At 36.4% G+C, this 19,748-nt stretch overlaps 1 protein-coding gene across 1 annotated transcript in view; it reads left to right on the top strand.

Annotated features, from left to right (window-relative positions):
* The window catches only part of IL1RAPL1 (interleukin 1 receptor accessory protein like 1), a 1,086,405-nt gene that overhangs the window by 781,540 nt on the left and 285,117 nt on the right, over window positions 1-19,748 (top strand). Inside the window, exon 5 of the mRNA XM_019655892.1 lies at window positions 17,852-17,926. Coding sequence (XP_019511437.1) covers window positions 17,852-17,926 — 75 coding nt within the window. The remainder of the gene's footprint in view (window positions 1-17,851; window positions 17,927-19,748) is intronic.

Raw genomic sequence — 19,748 nt, 5'->3', positions numbered from 1 at the left:
AGGACACACAGTAATGTTTTTATTTGACAGAAATTGCTGTACCAGAAGCAGTGTGTGACATGGAGCGTTGTCATGATGGAGGATGAAGCCATTTGCCCATTTCATGTTAATGTATTATTCATGATCCATGATTTATGGCACACACCTTCTCTCAACCATAGTTCGCATCGACTTCCTGCACCGAACAAGTGTAAACTTGTCACACACTGTTACTAAGGTTCGACGTGCCACTTCCCATGTTGAAGATCCCTGCCTTTCCATTGGATGGTACTTGGCAGCATCATTCACCGTATGTTTTTTTATCACATGGCGTAGATAGGTATTTGCAGTCTGACTCTAGCTGTGTTTTCTTTCTCTTGTTGTCTTTTTGTTTGATGAGGTGGTAAAGAGCAGTGCTGTTTCCTGAAAGTGGCTTCAAAGTCACACCTGCAGGCCTTACCTTATTGAGTTCTGGTGAATGATGGCATTTACATTGTTCTTCAAATGGGGCCTGCAACAATCTAATAATTTGCCTTCAGGCCATACAGATCATATGGTGTTTACCACCCACCTCTCCATCTTAAAAGATCTGACAGTCATTGATGAGGCCAGTGTTCTGTATTTAGCAGTTCTTTTATGCTTGGTTAATTAGTATAGAATTAGCTATTGCTTGCAGCCATTGTCTTTGAAGCATTGTTTAACCCAAGCAAGAGCATTCTAGAGCAAGCAGATTTGTGAATCAAAATTCACAAGCTAATTCCAATTTACAGTGAGGAAAAAGGTTAGACAACCTATTGTTTATTCATAAGTTTTAATCCTGGGAGATTACTAATATCTGGCCTTCACCTCATGATTCCTGTATTTGTGAATTCTTTCAATAAAATATTTTTTGGAGATGCCTATTGGCCCATATTTCTCAAGATGACTCTGATGAAGTGTGTCGCACCATCTCATTAACCTCTGTTTAGGTGATATATCAAGGCTAGCTCTGTTTCTCCATTCATGCTGCTGTTCCTTCTTTTTGGAATGACCCAGCCCTCCTTTCCTCTCAGGCACATTTTAGCCTTGTTCCTGGAGGCATTCGAATCTCTAGTACTAGTAGTATTCGTGCACACTTAGATATATGGAGCACATTTGCTGTGCTAGGCATAACACCAGCTACCCAAGAGATAGCTCATTTAAACTTCACAACAAGTCTTTAAAAGATCAATTTTTTCCAGAAATGTATTTTATATCTACTCTACAGATGAGGAAACTGAGTTTCAATCATGTGAAGCAATTTGCATAAAACGTGTAATAAAGCAGAGCCAAAGTTTGAATTGAGGACTTCCTGACTCTAAAGCTTTTGAGTTTTCCATCACAGATACAGAAGAAAAAGAGTCTGTCTATTAAAGGAGTCTAATAAAGGGCTCTGTTAACTAATAATAACCTTATACTTGGAACACACTATGGCTTTATGGCTTCTATGCTTGGCTTCTTGATTTCAAAGTTTTGTTTTCATTGTGCTATTTTACTTCCTACCTCGTGGTGTGTTCCCATACCAACAACAAACCAAGTATTTGCCAAGTGTACGTATGAGAGAGATCATGGTATACAGGGTAAATCTTGGTCCTTTTTGGGTAACTTGGTTTAGGTACAATTATCTACTGCACATATTACATGTCGTTCATCCATGAATGGCTTGCTCACTGATTGATATCCTATCTCTTCCATACCTTAACTTAGAACTGTGAAATTACCCATAGCCAGGACTACATAGTTCACCGTATTATTAAACAGTGTCTTTCATCTGTTGTTGAATTATTGTCCATGTTTCTTCAACCAGAGTGTAAATTACTTGTGTGTGGTTATCTTGTTCTTTACTTAGGGCCTTGCCCTATGCTACCAGCCCAAATGCTAGGTTCATCACTGGCAGTTCTTACATAGTGTTGATTAAGTGATTGATTATCTTCACCTTTACATTATAAGTGGACAAAAAGAGAATACAAAAGCCGAAAAATTATTCCTCAGAGATGAGTAACAGAGCTGAATATACAAACTCATGGTCATAAATCACTTAAAGAAGGATGAAATATTTATCATAGAACTGTACAAATAGTTGGTACTTAATATTTTTCAGAGAGTTTTAATACTTATTTTCTGGATATATGTAGTGTATTTTCTAGATGAGTAAGTTTCCTAAAGTAACTGAAGCTTATCTCATTAACCATCAAAATGTTTTTTTTTCGTGGTGATGGAAGGAGAACTGACTCTGGGTGGTGAACACACAATGTGATATAGAGATGATGCATTACAGAACGGTACACCTGAAATCTATGTAATTTTACTAACCATTGTCACCCCAGTAAACTTTAATTCAAATAAACTGTATTTTAATGAAGTTTTTAATGCAAATCTTTAGAAAAAAGGAGCATACAATTATTGCTTTTTAAAATAGAATGCATAAAATACAATTAAATCTTTCCTTGACCAGTCATCCTACAAATTTTTTTTGAGCATTCATTATGTCCTACCTGTTATGGAAAACACTGAAGGCACGTGAAGGTCAAAATTTGAAAAAGAACACAATAATCCCTATTCTCAGTAAGTTTATAGGCTCAAGGGGAGGGAAGTCAGGTGTGTAGAAAGAAAAGTTACAACCCAGCCTCTGACACGCTGGAGAGAGGTATGGAGGTTGTGTTTGGGGCCCGCACTAGGAGTCAGGAATGTTTAGCCTAAGAACTGCATCTGTGGTAGCTATGGAAGGTGAGTTCGGCTTTAAGGAGTGATTCGGCATTCCAGAATGAGCAATGGAGGCACTTTCCTGCAGAATCCAAGAGAATGGTGAACTGGGGAAATGGTCGCAGGTTCAGTGTGTGACACAGTGCAGCCTGAGGCTACAATAGTTCCAGGCTTTAAGGGGTCCTCTTAATTCACATTGGATCCTCTTACTTGCCAGTTACAAATCTCCATCAATCCAACATTGGGTACTGAATGAAAAAGTCTTAGCTTGCTAAAGTGTAAGAACTGTAAGCAAGCCCAGCCCAGATGAGCGAAGCCACATGTTTGACCTCTAGTTACCCACAGATGCATGAGTGGGCTGAGCAAAGATGACTCAAGCCTGGACCAGATCAGCCGACCCTCCCAGCTGTCTACAGACTCACCAATAATAATAAATGGCCACTATTTTAAGCGACTGAGATTTAGGGTAATTTGTAACATAGTAATATTTATCTGATGAATTGCATTAGTGTTTTTCAATTCTTTTTTCCTAAACTAAAATGCCTTTGCTATATTTATTATAAACAAAGAAATGTGAACATGTAATGGAAACAAATTTTGCTAAGCAAATAGAGCTATGGTATTTTGAGCTGGCATAGATGGAATTCAATTTCATTTCGTTTCTTGTTATAAAGTTGGCTGGAAATTTATAATTTATACTTCACTATGTAGACATATGTAGATGTATGCACATATTCATGCTATATGTAGCACTCAAAAAATTTACCATACCCTAAAGTTTTTATATTCATGGCATTAAAAAAATGACTTTTATTTTGGACAATTTCAAGCATAATACACACAAAAATAGAATAGCATGTACCCATTACTCAGCTTCAGTAATTATAAACATTTTGTGTATGTTGTTGGTTGTAACAGCTTTTTGTTTTGGTATGTTTTTCTTTTCTTTTGAGAATATCAGTGGTGTTCAATGCAACTAAGAACAAATTTACAGTTCCTTCTGCATTGCTGAAAAGAAAATTCTTAAAATGACTAACCTCCGTTTGTTGCCAAGTAACTCTTGGCTATGCACTGATAGCAAAAGTAATATAACAGCATTTGCAGCATAATTTGATTTGGATAGCAAGTTTTATTTAAACAGTGCCTGATCTTATTGCTCACAACCACGCTTTTCTTTCATGGGTTGTTTGTTTGTTTGTTTGTTTGTTTGTTTGTAGTAATCACGTTTTTAATAACTTCTAATAGATTTTCATTTTATGAAACAGGAGAAAACCACCATAGGAGCTTTTCAGTAAGCTTTAAACACTGTTTAAGTTGGTTAAAATCCTTTTAGGTAGGAGATTATTATTTGTTAAATAATTGTTTTTATAAAATGACTTCTGCAGAAAAGATAATTCCCAACAGTGTTACTTGGATCAAGGTAAAAAGTCATCTAAACAGGAAGAATTGATGATGATGTAAGTAAGTTATAGCTGCTCCATTTGTTGAATAAATGAATGAATGGAAATTTCGGGTTCTTGGTTTTTGTTCACTGTACCCAGAATAGAGAAATGTTTCTCCTTCAGTTTTCTTTCCAGATATATTTCTTGGGAAGGAAGAAAGTATGAAATGAAAGGAGAGATAGGTGGAGGCAGGGAGGGAGGGAGAGGGGAAGGAAGAAAGAAAGGAAGGAGGGAAAGGAAAATGGGAAGGGAGGGAGACTAAACAGAAGGGAAGAAGGAAGGAAAGAAAAATGAAGAAAGGAAGGGAGGGAGGCAAGAAGAGAGGGAGAGAGGCTAATTATTTGGAAGCATGTTTCTTAAAGCAGTAGTGCCATTAAATATCACAGTCAACCTATAATTTAACTCACAATGTTTCTATTGGGTTGTTGGAAAAGTCATGACGTATTTTTTCTATGTTTTTCGTTGCAAAAATGCGTCATGACTTTACTGACAACTCAATATTACTATTATATTGGACTTTTGGGGTTCTGACTATACAGAAGTTCTCTTAGATTCATAGAATATCAAAGGAACCTGTGTTATCTCTCAGTGCAGCCTAATCATTGACAGAGGTCAGGAAAGTTCAAGCAAGTTTAAAAGTTCAATATATCAATATTTGACATATCTATTATTGCCCCATAAGAAGCTGACCACCAATGAAGTTCAATTCATCCAGAAGAACGCAATGTAGTAGAATTGTGTGTTTAGTTTGTTTCCACATTTTATGCAAAATGATGGTTTTTACAGGATTTGAGGTGTTATAAAATGTCATTCTAAAGGACATCTTGAATCTTTTATACAATTACTGCAAGAATTTTTAAAAACGTAGCCTATATTCATAAACCTTGAATCCATGGAGATCATGCTTATTAAGGTTCATTTTCTCTTTAGTAACAATTTTAATGGGATTTCTAGAATGCTTAATTTTTTTTGGTCTACTGTCATAATGAGAGCTTCAAGTTGTATGGCATCATCAAGTCCTGTAAACAATAAAGGGTTCTGCTTATGAGATCCAATGACAAAGATAATCCTCCCTTCCGATCTTAAGAAAACAGTGTCATACTTATTCAAATTCTATAGTAAAAGCTTCACTATGGTCAAATACAATTTAGTCCTAATTAAGCCCATTAAAATCACAGACCTTGCCATCTCTCCTATTCCAAACTCTTATCAAACTAACATTTCTCCAGGAAAAGCAAGGTATCTCTTAGAACTACAAGTATATTAGAAATTGAAAATGTTGAAAAGCAGCCTACAAAACATGGAAAGCTTGTGACCATAAAAATCAGGCGAGGTGGGTTCCAATCTTGGCTTCTATGCTCACTGGCTGTTTGTTTTGGGAAAAGTTTCTAAATCTTTTCACTGATTGTAACAAACTGATGGTCAAATGAAGTATTGTAACTACACACCCCAAAATATGTTAATTTTTCCTGTACATATGCTTATCTTCAATTTTATATTTATGTTCTTGGGTCTTAAAAGCCTTAAATTTATGCTGAGAGTTCCAGCTAACAACATGTCAACTTAATAGTTGGTGAATGAAATTAAGCAGAGTGTGCTATGTTAACTTTTAATGATAAACTGAGATGTTATATGGGCTACTTTGTTTTTAATCTCTAGCTAGCTCCTTTGAATAGTTACTGCCACTTACAAAACAAATATATTTTTAGGCTACCTTCTTTTGGTAAATATGTGTTCAGTGATTACAATCAACTTCCATATTAATTAGGAAGCTTTTGCTGTGAAATAATTCTGTAATATCTAAACAGCTAAATGTTTTCTAATACATGAAAATTAGTTCTGCAGTTTTGTAATATCTGTGCTATTCTGCATTAGATGGTTTATTCTATGTCTTTAGAGAAGCACTTCTTAATCTTTAGTAGTTCAGGTAGTGACAAGAAGCCTTAGTGGTGGTCATTCTTCTTATGGGGGTTTGGAAGGAGGAAGAGAAGGTTATTCATTATCTATATGGATGCTTAAATAATTCTTCTCAATTTGGCCTCTCATCTTTTCCCTGCAACCTGTCATACGTGACCTTTCTGGGTACTAAGCCTACACAGTTTCAATGAGGTCTGACAATTAAGTTCGCGAATTTGTTGCAACGATGCTGCTAACCTTTTTTGATATCAGACGGATTATTCATTATGAATTTGTACCAACTGGAAAAACAGTTAACCAAGTTTACTATTTGGAAGTGCTGAAATGGCTGCATGAAAAAGTTAGATGACCTGAACTTTTCACCAACAATTCATGGCTCTTGCATCACAATAATGCACCAGCTCACACAGCACTGTCTGTGAGGGAGTTTTTAGCCAGGAAACAAATAACTGGATTGGAATACCCTCCCTACTCACCTGATCTGGCCCCCAGTAACTGCTTTCTTTATCTAAAGACAAAGGAAATATTGAACGGAAGACATTTTGATGACATTCAGGACATCAAGGGGGTAATACGATGACAGCTCTGATGGCCATTCCAGAAAAAGAAAGAGTTTCAAAATTTCTTTGAAGGGTGGACTAGGCACTGGTGTCAGTGCACAGCTTCTCAAGGCGAGTAGTTTGAAGGTGACCATAGTGATACTCAGCAATGAGGGGTGTAGCACTTTTTCTAGGATGAGTTTGAGAACTTAATTGTCGTTCACCATCATGGCTTCCTTTATAGCTGTACTCCACTCTATGATAGCCCAGGTAGAAACATCTTCCATCATTTCATCAATCCCCATGTTTTCAATAGCTTTCTATTTATTAGAAAATTGAAGTCTCTAGTCCAAATCAGGCTTGAACTATAGGTAATAAAACCCCTTTTAATATAGGGTTGTCATAGGGCAGGGTTTCTTAACCTCAGCACTGTTGATATCTGGGACCAGATAATGCTTGTGAGGAGATTTCCTGTGCATTGTAGGAAGTTAAGCAGCATCCCTTGTCAAGTAGCACCCCCCCCAACACACACCAGTTGTGGCAACCCCAGTTGAAAACTACTGTCAGAGACCCATACCAGTAATTGTGCAAGATTCTGTATCATGAAGAAAAAGCCAAGGGGTATATATACCTTTTACATCGAAGTACAATATAAATAAACCAACCCAATATAATCTGGAAGACCATTAAATTATATTACACTGCACTGTAGAAATGTAATGTCTTACGGTGATATTCAAGCCAAGTGGAGAATTTAAAAATTTCTAACTTTCAGTAATAACATGGGTGTCTTTTGTCTATTCCGCAATTTTACTTTAATAAGCATTGCCAAATAGCCTGGGATTTATCATTTTCATTTTTTGAAGATCTTTTATCTAATAGAAAAAGAAAAAACGATGTGCTACGATAATTTGGCTTACTTTCTGATTGCTAGGAAAGAGATACTTTCCCTCACAAGACATATAATTTCTCGGAATTGACTGTTGTCCCTAGAAGCTAATTGGTGACCATTAATTTTTTTCCCTTGCCTGTCAACAGAAGTGAAAACAGTAGTTGGCATGCTCACCTACTTGATTATAGCTATTATATCAATCAGCATCCTTTTCCTAGGGTTCATCATCATTTATCTAGATAATTGTGTATTGTTTCATTTTTCTCGCCATTTGTTTTTTGCTTTGACTACACACAAATTTATTTAAATGGTTGAAATCTGTCATGCAGCCAGTTAGAATTCATCCCCACAACATTTAGCCAATATCCACTGCAGCCATTGCTTTAAAAATAAAAATTTAAGAATATTAAACCACCCTTATTTATTCTGTCTACCTACGCTCACTTTTCTTTGCCCTACCATATTTTTCTCAGCTCATGTGGTCAGAATTAGTGTGCAGTGGGTGACTGAATGAGTTGTGGGATCAGCCATGAGTCTGGGTACAGCAAGCAGTGTTGCAGATAATGGAAGCTGGGCTTAAGAGACAACTATAGGAGATGGCAAATGAATAGAGAACCTGAGCCCTAATATTAGCCACATGTTGATTAACTTTTCCTGTGATATTCTTGAGTGATTCTATTTTAAAAGTTATTCAATGAATATAATCTTTTCATTGTTTATGTTACCTGGGAAGTTGATCAAGATATTGGAAGGTGATTAAATATAAATTCCATCGCTCCTATGTTAGAGCACTACTTCATAATACATATTTTTAAAATAAGAAAAATTAAACATGATGATATTAAAATTTCCAATTGAATGGGCTCCATATTATCATTTAACCAAGGGAGTACTGGAGAAATATTCTTAATCTCTTGGTTAAGCTTGGCCCTGATTCTATTAGTCAGAAATAAATTAGTAAAAAAAATGAGTATTACACATTTTTAAAATTATGAATGATGTTAGGCAAAATATAGTAGAGGTTAGCCAAAGTTTGTATCATGATAAATGAATATGGCATTAGCCTGAAATATGAAACTTTTTAGACCATTTTCTCAGTCTTTTGGGGGACCAGGAGAAGATGTGTTGTCAGTCAATGGCTCAGTTTCTCAAAATATAAATCAGTGAATAATAGTAAAATTATTTAGCCCCAGTGGATAAAGGGAGGTGACTGGATTTATAAAAACTTCTCCTTTGATTCCTAGTACCCCATAAAACTTCCCCTCTTGCGCTGCCCTCCCATGTAACTAAATGGCACGCCATTCACATATTTCTCAACCCCATAGCTGGGGATCCCCTGTAACCCCTGGATTTTTTTTTTAGAAAATAGGAACAGATTTTTATTTATTAATTTATTAGTTTCAGGTATACAGAACAATGCAATAGTTATACTTTTCACCCTCACAAAGTGAAAACCCCTCTCCCTCAATCCACCGACCCCAACCCCCGATATCATACATATCTATTACAGTTCCATTGACTCCACTCCCCAAACTATACTCCACATCCCGTAACTATATGTGTATGTATATATATATATATATATATATATATATATATATATATATATATNATATATATAATTATAGTTGAAATACACTATTATTCAACAGCAGCTTCGGATGTACAATGCAGTGATCAGGCCTCTACACCGTCCATGAAGTGATCTCCCTAACAAGACATGTGTCCATCTGATACCTTAGAAAACCTTTACAACATTATTAGTTATACTCCCCAAACTGTCTTCCATATCCCTGTGGCAATATTGTAGTTACCAATTTATGCTGTCTAATCCCTTCCCCTTCTCCCTCATCCCCACCCCCCTCCCATCTAGCAACCATCAGCTTTTCCTCTGTATCTCTGAGGCTATTTCTCTTTACTTGGCTCATTTATTTAGTTCTGTAGATTCTACATATAAGTGAGATCATATGGTATTTGTCTTTCTCCAACTGATTTATTTCACTTATCATGATGTTCTTTAGGTCCATCCATATTGTTGTAAATGGGACGATTTCCTTCTTCTTTATAGCAGAGTAATACTCCATTGTGTAAATGTACCACAGTTTCTTAATCCAGTCATCTACCAATGGGCATTTCAGTTGTTTCCAAGTCTTAGCTATTGTGAATAGTGCTGCAATAAACATAGGGGTGCATATATTTTTTCAAATTAGCGTCTTGGGTTTCTTTAGATAGATACCCAAGAGTGGAATTGCTGGGTCATATGGTAGTTCCATTTCCAGTTTTTTGAGACACCTCCGTACTGATTTCCATAGTGGCTGCACCAGTCTGCAGTCCCACCAACAGTGCACCAGGGTTCCCTTTTCTCCACAAACTCGCCAGCACTTGTTTGTTGATTTATTGATGATAGCCATTCTGACCGAACTCCTGGTATTTACATTTCCCATCAAGTCTACCAGTACATTTGTTAGTTCTACCCACCAAATACATACTTAAAGGAAAATAAGCTACCATTTCCACCACCAACACCAAAGTCTCATCACATGTCAGCGGACTGCTTCCATACCTTCCTTCCTGACCTTCCTGCTTCCGTGCTACTCCATCCTCCCAGACTTAAACACCAGGGTGCATTTAAACATCACCAAAGGCTCTCTCCAGAACTGCCTAGGGCGTTTCCACTATGTTTAGACTAAAACCCAATTCTTTTCAATGTTCTACAGGCCCTGCTGCATTGGCCCATGGCTGTCTCTGAACTCACTGCCACTCTTTCCCTACACCTTTGTAAACCCTCAAACATGCCCAGCGGATTCCCATCTCAGGGCCTGTACACTTGCGCTTCCCTCCACCTGGCGTAATCTTCCTCTGGCTATTCACATGGCTGGTTTCCTCCCTTCACGTCGATCTGCTTCCAGCGCTCTTCATGGCTCACTTTCCTGCCATTCCTCTCTGAAAGAGCACCTGCATTAGTCTCTTGCTCTTTTAGCTGCTTTCATTTTTGACAGTACTTATAATCACCTGATGTTATATGGTGCGTGTATTCATTTACGTGGATATTTTCCGTCCCCCTTTCTGGAATGTAGGCTGTATGAGAGCAGGAATTTTGTCTGTCTGGTTCACTGTTAAACCCTCTAGTAAGTAGACAAAATGCCTAGCAAAGAGGAGATGGTTTAAAAATATTTGTTGAATGAATACATTGGTTTTATTTGCATTATAAGCAGTAATTATCAGTCTATATGAATCAAATATAAGTCTTAAAACTAGTCAAATGAATTTTGATTTTCCTGAATACATGCATTTTGATAGATAATAGTAATAGTTATGTCCTTAGGAGTATCTGCTCTGTTGCTTTGACATGACTCATAGATCAGGGTTATCTTCTATATGGTGCTAGTTTGTTCATAAAGTGCTCTTCTCGCTGTACTTTCTGGTCAGTTGCTGTACCCCTCCCCGCCCTCTCTGAGGCTTCGGAGACTCCATGACTGTGCTGTGAGTCACCATAATTATTTGCAACACAAAGGAGAAATATTGCCAATCCCAGTGCCTTGGAGATAAGTGAAAAATAAAGCACCCTTTTCCCCAAAATGACATCACTTAGTATATGTTATTTTCTCCTGCCCATTCACTTTTTTCCCCAAGGATCATGAGATTGTGTTTACTTGCTATAGCTCTTATAAGCGCATGCTCCAATATTAGAAACAATGTTAAAACATTGCAGGCCAAAGCAAGCAGAACCGAAATCCCACTCTGAGTCATTGAAGCTCTATGGGTAATCCACATTCCCTTGACTTGCTAGGAAAATAGGCAGTTGTTTGGCAACACTTTTAAGTTAAATAAAATACACACAGACAAGAAAACAAAAAACCCCATTGTAAAATGGAACGTGTTGGTGTGATTGCCACAAAGCGTGCTTTAATGTCGGCAGTATAAATCTCTGAAGACTGTTTTGTGACCAGATTTACTTGGTCGATTTCAATGGGGTCATAAGGAAATTACCTCTGAGTATAGTATAGCACTCATCACAATGCATCATATATACGAGGTATGACAATTACGTTAGCGAACTCATCCTAGAGAAAGTGCTACATACCTCATTGCTGAATATCACTACAGTCACCTTCGAAGTGCTCCCTTTGGGAATCTACGCACCGATGCCAGTGTCTAGTCCACCCTTCAAAGCAATTTTGGAACTCTTTTTCTGGAATGGCCATCAGAGCTGTCGTCGTATTACCCTTGATATCCTGAATGTCATCAAAATGTCTTCCTTTCAATATTTCCTATATCTTTAGGTAAAGAAAGAAGTCATTGGGGGTCAGATCAGGTGAGCAGGGAGGGTGTTCCAATACAGTTATTTGTATGCTCTCATTTCATACATTCTTATGTCAGACTTCATGTCTTATTTATCTTTTTGATTTCTAATATTGTACCTACTAATATTTGTAAGTACTTCATAAATGCTCTTGAAATTTGACTATGAGTTATAATTATTTATCTAGGTTGTACGCTCTGTGGGCATTAAAAACTCGATTTTGCTTATTTTTAAGTCCTTTACATTTCTAGTACGTTGCTTGCATATCTAAATGTCTTCAAAATGTTTTTTGTTTAATCGTGTTCTTGAAAATACATCAGTTCTCCTACTGTGGAAACTAATGTTGCCAATATTAATGATTCTTAAATTCAGGAGCTAAATGCCTTTGAACCTTCAGTTAACTTCCAGTTTATTATTTTACAAACAATAACATTTGTCTTATCAGTTTATATATATATATATATATATATGATATATACAATATATCATATACATATAGAATGTTATTGTCCCAAACTTAGATGGGTATCATTAGAACAGATTTATTTTTTATCTGCTATATCCAGACAACTCCATCTCTTATCCTATTTAATCCTCACACCAAGCCATAAGGGAAAACTATTTATATCACATTTTATATATGAGGCTGAGACTCAGAAAGTTTAAATAACTTCTCCAACTTGCCAAACCAATAAGGCAGAGTTAGGAATTATTAGACCCATATCTCCCTGAAAGCTAAGTGTATGATCTTTCTTACTCTACCACAATGCTTCTAAGAAACAAAGCAGAGAAGGCACTACTTAGAATACATTTTGAAAATTATCTGTGATTTTGAATGAATAAATTTTGTGGTAGGATGCTTATAGGTATCCCAGAAGTACTGAGTATTCTCAATAGTTTTGGAGGGATTAGCATTTGAGGCACTAAAATTAAATTTTAGAGGTGTGACTGGTCAACAGAGAAAGGTATGCTCATCCTAAATATCTCACATTTCCCTCCTCTTTAAAAACATATCAAAACAGGGGGTGACCGGTTAGCTGAGTTGGTTAGAGCGTCATGCTAATAACACCAAGGTTGCCAGTTCGATCCCCGCATGGGCCACTGTGAGCTGCACCTTCCTTAAAAGAGTCAACTATGCTATTGTAGCATGAAGGCAATGTGTAACCAATGACCATGGCTGTTCCCCAATAAATTTTTTTTTTTAAAGAAAACACCAGAAGAACTTAAGAACACTGACCTCATTACCCTGGTCTGTTGTCATTCTTGTTTTTGGAAGATGGGATCCTGTTTTTCACTGTTTCATAACCCAAGTGTACATGAAATGGGGGGGAAAGGAGAGACTGCATACTTTCATCAATAGTTGGAGAACGTTAACGTAAATAAAGAATCAGTCCTGTACACAACTTCATGTATACGGACTTCCAGATGTTTCTCTCACTGCAACTGGCAAGCAAAATGCATGTCCCTAAATTTCCTCTTCTATTGTACAGAACAGTTTGTCAATTGGGAAATATTAATAACTCTGGAAGAGAAATCTGTTTTTTATTTTAAATAACTAGCAGCTTTAATGTTATCAATAGGATGCTCTGAAGAACAAAATGAGAGTTTGAAAATGCTTTTGTTGGTGGATATACAGAAACATTTTTATGCAAAATTAGCAAGGGAAACATCTCTATTATAATTGTTACAGAATTTATTCTTGGTAGACAAAACATGATTAGGATTTAAAATCAACCTGTGATTCATATCACTATGATCGGACTTTCTTAAGTTTTTCAATTATTTCAATTCAGTCAGTGAGTGTGCATGTATGTCTTTGTATACGTGTGTGTGTGTGTGTGTGTGCGTGAGAGAGAGAGAGAGAGAGAGAGAGAGAGAGAGGCAAAAAGCAAGTTGTTTTCTTGATAATAAAATGTCATTTGGTCTAGTCATAGGCAGATGCAAATAACTTTGTTTTTTATTTTAAGTAATTTGTTAGAATTTCCTTCTAGTTCCACCTTTGTCCATGCAGAAAATAAAGAGGGCTCTGCGTTTGTGTGTGTGGTCATTACCATTCCTGTATTTGTTTGCCAGTTCTGTCTTTTATAAATTGGATTCAACTAATATTTATTAAGCACCATAAAGTGTCAGAAACATTCAAATAATTGGTAATTCAGCACATGCCCTTTCTTTCCAGCTGCAAAATTTGTCACCCTCAAACAACTATGGAGCTGAGCTGCATGTTAGCTCTAATGATCACCCCTTTTCATACTCATTTTGCCAGTGTGTCAAACCTGTAGTTCAGCTGTTGTGCTATCTGGTAGTTTGCATTCACTTTTTTTATTATTAGTTTCAGGTGTACAAAACAATGTAATAGACATTTCGCCCCTTATAAAGTGATAACCCCCCTCCCCCAATCTACTACCCCTCTGACATCGTATATAGCTCTTACACTTCCATGGACTCTATTCCCTATGCTGTACTCCACACCCCATGACTATATATATATATATTTAATTATAGTTGACATTCAATATTGTTCAGCTTCAGATTCAGGTGTACAGTGCTCACTTTTATGAAAGACAGGTTAATCACACGAGAAACATGCCTACTTGATATCCATCACCGCATAATTTCAAAACATGACACAGAGATGACAGATGGCACAGAAAGAACACTCTACTATAGGTTATGTGTATTTAGTGGCATGTTTTTTGCTCTCCTAACAGATTGTTCACGCCTTGAGGGAAAACAGTGCAAAGAGCTAGAGTAGTTGCTCAACAGAATTTTCAAGGAGCAGGTAACAAAAAATTGGGAGGCAAAGATCTAGCAAGGCCTCCACCTTGAATGTACTCTATTACCTTTGGCAAACCTGTTCTGTTTGCACCTCAAAATCTTGAGCTGTAAAACAAGGGAGTTGACTAGGCCCAGAATTGTTTATTTGTAATATTGTTAATTTTTTATTACTGTAAGATATAAGGGCAGAAACCAGAGATATTCCAAACCCCCCCTCACAATTCCTAGCACATTATAGTGTACATCAGTTGAATTGATTTTTTTTATTAGAGTATCGTTGGCATACAATATTATATTAGTTTCAGGTGTACAACATAACGGGTCAACACTTATATATCTTACAGTGTTCTCAACACAGTAAGTCTAGTAACCATCTGTCACTGTGCAAAGTTATCACACTATTATTAACTATATCCCCCTTCCCCTTTTTCGCCCATCCCTTCACTGTCCTACCCTCTGGGAATTATCAGTTTGTTCTTTGTTTCTATGATCCTGTTTTTGTTTTGTTTGTTCATTTGTTTTGATTTCCTAAAAATTTCCACATATAAGTGAAATCATTGTGATATTTATCTTTCTCTGTCTGACTTATTTCACTTAGCACACACCCTCTGGGTCCATCCGTATTGTCACAAATGGCAGTTTATCATTCTTTAGATTGCTGAGTACTATTCAATCGTATAAATGTGTCACCTCCTCTTTATCCAATAGTCTATCAATAGATGAATTGATTTTTTTTTAGTTAAAATTTGGGGTGAAATGCTGATGTATAACATAAATAAAAGCAGAGCTACTTTCGTCAGAAAGGCGTGGACACAAGAAGGCATGAGTCAAGCCCCATGGTCCACCCCTTATCTCTGTCCTAACTTCACCTGCCCGGAGGGGCACTGTGGAAATCACAGGGCTTTAGGGAACACATTTTAAAAAGTCAAAAAATGTCATAAGCATATGATTTTCTCTGGTTCCAACATTCTACAATTCCCCTGCTCACTAGGAGTTGTCGCATTAAGAATAATATGAAAGGTCTTAAGGATGTATCGTTATGCCATGGGCATGGGTGGTGGGTTCAGGTGGAGAACCACGCAACCATTTTATAATTCTGAATGAATGTGCTGCACATGGATTTTATTGTCTTTCTCAACAGATCTTTTCTCTTACGATAAATTATTAGTATCAGATGTGTTTGAACAGGAACATTTCTCTCAGCTGCTTTCTTTAACAAACTGTAGAGTTGTCTACTTGTAACTGCATGACCATAAGAGTTTATAAACTGAGGTCATTTACTGAGTATGCGTGTTATTTTGATACCATAGTTGCTTTTGAAGTTCACTGAAATCATGTGATAACCTCAGCCTAACAAATGTGGCTTTTTGATCTATTAATGGTGAACTATTTTGCAAACATTTAGTGAATAACTTACTTATTTAACTGGTAGGAGAATACATATCTGTTAAGATCACTGTAGACAAGAAACGAGTATTTAAGCTTCATCAGAGTGATGTCAAAACTTTGAGAAGAAATTCAAAACAATTGATATCCTATTACCCCAACTTTCCTTTCCCTTTCATTCCTATCCCTGTGTTAAATATTAAGGGAGATGAATGAATAATGCATTCAATTAGTTATAAACAAAAGCAATGGATCTGATGTGTGGCTGGTCTCCCAAACCAGGACCCTTAAAGCTCATCTCTCTTTTTCTGAGATGAGCTGCCTCATCTGTTTGCACTGGCTGTTTTCTGTTAAAGAGAGATGGGGGTGAGCCGCTGAGGATGACTGAATTCTGGAATCCTCTGGTGGTGAGGAAATGTCGCCAACCCCTGGCACTGCTGACTAGATTAGCCTTCCAGTTATCAACCAAACTGGCATGTCGTCCTGGCAAGGAAGGAAGAAAGCCCTCAGAGCAGAAACATTCAGTCCAGCAACCCTTAATTGATCATTTTTGTACTTGCTACAGAGTGGACGTTGCAATGACAGATTTCAAGGGACCTGGGAAATTCGATCAGAGAGGGTGGGGAGAGAGGCTTAAAGAAGGAGAACTGGCTATTTGTCTCAAGTCCGGATAGTCTAGTTTAGCTAGGAATGAAGTACGCAGTGGAAAACCTGTCTTCAAGATACTTAATAGTAAACTGTTAGATCTGTAAAATTGATGAGAGCACAGAGTAGAAATACATGGAAACTTAAAAATCAAAGTGAATATATCATGCAAATTAGAAATAAATGCTATACAATGTAATAGCAAATAGTAATAAGAGCTTTTTGACTAAAGGAAAGTATCATTTAAAATATGATCTTGATACTTACCTGGCAGGGGAGATACCGTGATCGCGAAGGTGGTTTTCCCAGGGCGAGGCTTATCCATTGCACTCCAGATGTGCTGGCCCCTGCGATTTCCCCAAATGTGGGAAACACAACTGCATAATTTGTGGTAGTAGGGGACTGTATTCACACTCTCCCCTGATTTAAAAAAATAATAAAATAAAATATGATCTTGGTGAATACTTATATGCATGTTTGAGTGTGCAGCTTATACTGGTACGAATTATTACCACATTGCCTCCCCATGTATAGAGTATGTGTCTAAGAAATAGATATATACGGTGTCAGAGGGGCAATGGATTGGGGGAGGGGGCTTATTACTTTGTGAGGGGTGAAATGTATAACTATTACATTGTTTTGTACACCTGAAATCAATTTAAAAAGAAAGAAAGAAAGAAAGAAAGAAAGAAAGAAAGAAAGAAAGAAAGAAAGAAAGAAAGAGAGAGAGAAAGAAAGAAAGAAAGAGAAAGGAAGAGAGAAAGAAAGAACGAATCTAATTACTAAATTAGGGGTTTTGAGGGAATGGGATCCAGGGTTAGGAAACTAGGAATGGGATTAAGAAGAATGAGACAACATTATGCCCCCAAATCATTGAAATGCATGATCCATATATCATGTGTAGCTTTAAGTAACAGAGCAAATGGAAGGTACCCTTTCAAAAGGAAAACAAGATGCAAATTGTAAAGATTTGGTAAAGCATTCATAGGTTCTTACGGACTGACCGGTCCTGATTCTGAAATTAAACAGTCGCACGTGATTGTCAATTCAGAAGTGTTCTGTTCGACTCATGTACAGTCTAATTTCTCTTCACCTCACCTGAAGGTACTGCCTGCAATATGTAAGTCATTGCTTGGTACAATGCTTTCACGCCCTCCTCTGAGAATGAAAAATATTTGGGAAAATAAACTGTGTTCTCTCCTTCAGTTCCTGCAGCATAACTATAGTCTGTATTATTATTATTGTTTTTCAGCCCCTCTGACCGATAAGCCACCCAAGCTTTTGTATCCTGTGGACAGTAAACTGACAATTCAGGAGACCCAGCTGGGTAAGTAATCCCTTAATTCTAGTTAATACACTTTTTGTAATACATTCGGGCAGTTAATAAGCCTAGATTGTAACCTGATGTAACACTCTGAGTTAAGCCCATGTGTATTAGGGAGCAAAATTAGAAAATACCAGCAAACACGGCTCATTCCATCCCCTGCAGTGCTTGCATTAAGTCTAAGCTGGACATTGGGATGTAAAAACTCACATGTCATTTAGATGGTTGCTGGGAAATGAGGTGAACTGAAGGTGTTTTTGATAGTATTATACTGTCATTTTATAAGGCTTGAATTGGTTTTAAAACAGGCAATATGGAACTATTTGACTTACAATATCTATTAATACACTAAAATATAATTTAATTTTTGAAAATCATGGGAAAGGGTACAGGTTCATAAAAATAAATGTTACCATTACAGTAAAAAAACTTTTTTATCTAATAAATATAACGAACATTATGCTAGTGAAGTTATGGATACTATATTAATAAAATGTGAGCAAGTAGCTTTGGGTTAAAGGACCAATAGGTTTGGGACATAAGAACATGGACAGAATATAATTTGATAAAAATATACAGTTGCCCACAAATCAGAATTTTAATATACTTAACTCAGAGTTAAGTCTAGAATTTCTGAGTCTAATTTATCTATAATCAGTTATACCAAATTATGAAAAATTCCCCCTTAATTATAAATATCTATAGCACATTTAATTATATTCTTTTAGTTTTTTTTTTATTTGAAATTGAGTATGCATGTATATATTATAAACTTTAGCAGAAAAATATTTGTTTTTACTGGTTTAATATAAAGGATTATCAAAAGTACACATTTAAACATATATGCTTATTTGTTAAGGAATTTTTTCTTCCATTCACCAATTGAGAGTAGAAATGCATTTACTGTATACAACTAAAAAAGAATTGGTAGCCCATACCTTAAGTTTCCAATGTTATTATTGTTCTTGGAATGACAATTTGGATTAAAATTGTAAACCATCTTCAAAATGAAGATTACAGATATAATAATCTTTACTAATAACATATCCAAACTTAAAGTGGGAAAAGATATGATGGTGGTTTTAGAACCTGTAATATTATTGTAGTCAATGGAGTTCTAACATTGGAAATACTTATATTTACTAACATATGATGGATTTATGCAAGACAGGGTATTAATATGCTTCTTTGATGGTAAACCCAAGCCTTTGAATTAATGCCATATACTTGGAAGTAGTATTATAATTGTTGTTATTTTGAAATGGAAGACTACAGCAGCATTAAAGCAATGGTGTATATGAAACAAACAGTTATATTAAAATTGTATCATACTATTTACTCATGCTAATGTATATTGGAAACATGAGATTTGATCGCTACTTTCTAAAAACATTTTGCAATATAAATTCTCATAAGTGGCCATGCTGACACAGACCTTTCAATAACTCCTAGGAAGATGTATTTCTAAGAGTTATGAAAACATAAAATCTTGGACCAAGAAGGACTGGTTTATGGTACCAGTTATCAGTAAGGGACATAATGAAAATGAAATTATCTCTTTACTTGGTGACATAAAAGAATTTTATGATTGATGGCTGCCCGTTGGGTTTCCTTATAAAGAGGGTGCCAAAAAAATGTATACGCTTTTTTTTTTTTTAAGATTTTTATTGGGGAATTGGGGGATGGGAACAGCGCTGGGGACTTGGGGGAAGGGGAACAGACAAGTAGCTATCCTTTTGTTCTTCGGTCTAGTTGTGGAGGACGTTGCTTCACTGGCCCAAGTTGGCACCATCATTGCGCTCTTCCCGGGCGAGGCAGATCAGTC

Source organism: Hipposideros armiger, unplaced genomic scaffold (assembly GCF_001890085.2).
Source record: "Hipposideros armiger isolate ML-2016 unplaced genomic scaffold, ASM189008v1 scaffold_250, whole genome shotgun sequence".
Classification (NCBI taxonomy): Eukaryota; Metazoa; Chordata; class Mammalia; order Chiroptera; family Hipposideridae; genus Hipposideros; species Hipposideros armiger.
This window is presented reverse-complemented; position numbering and strand designations above follow the sequence as displayed.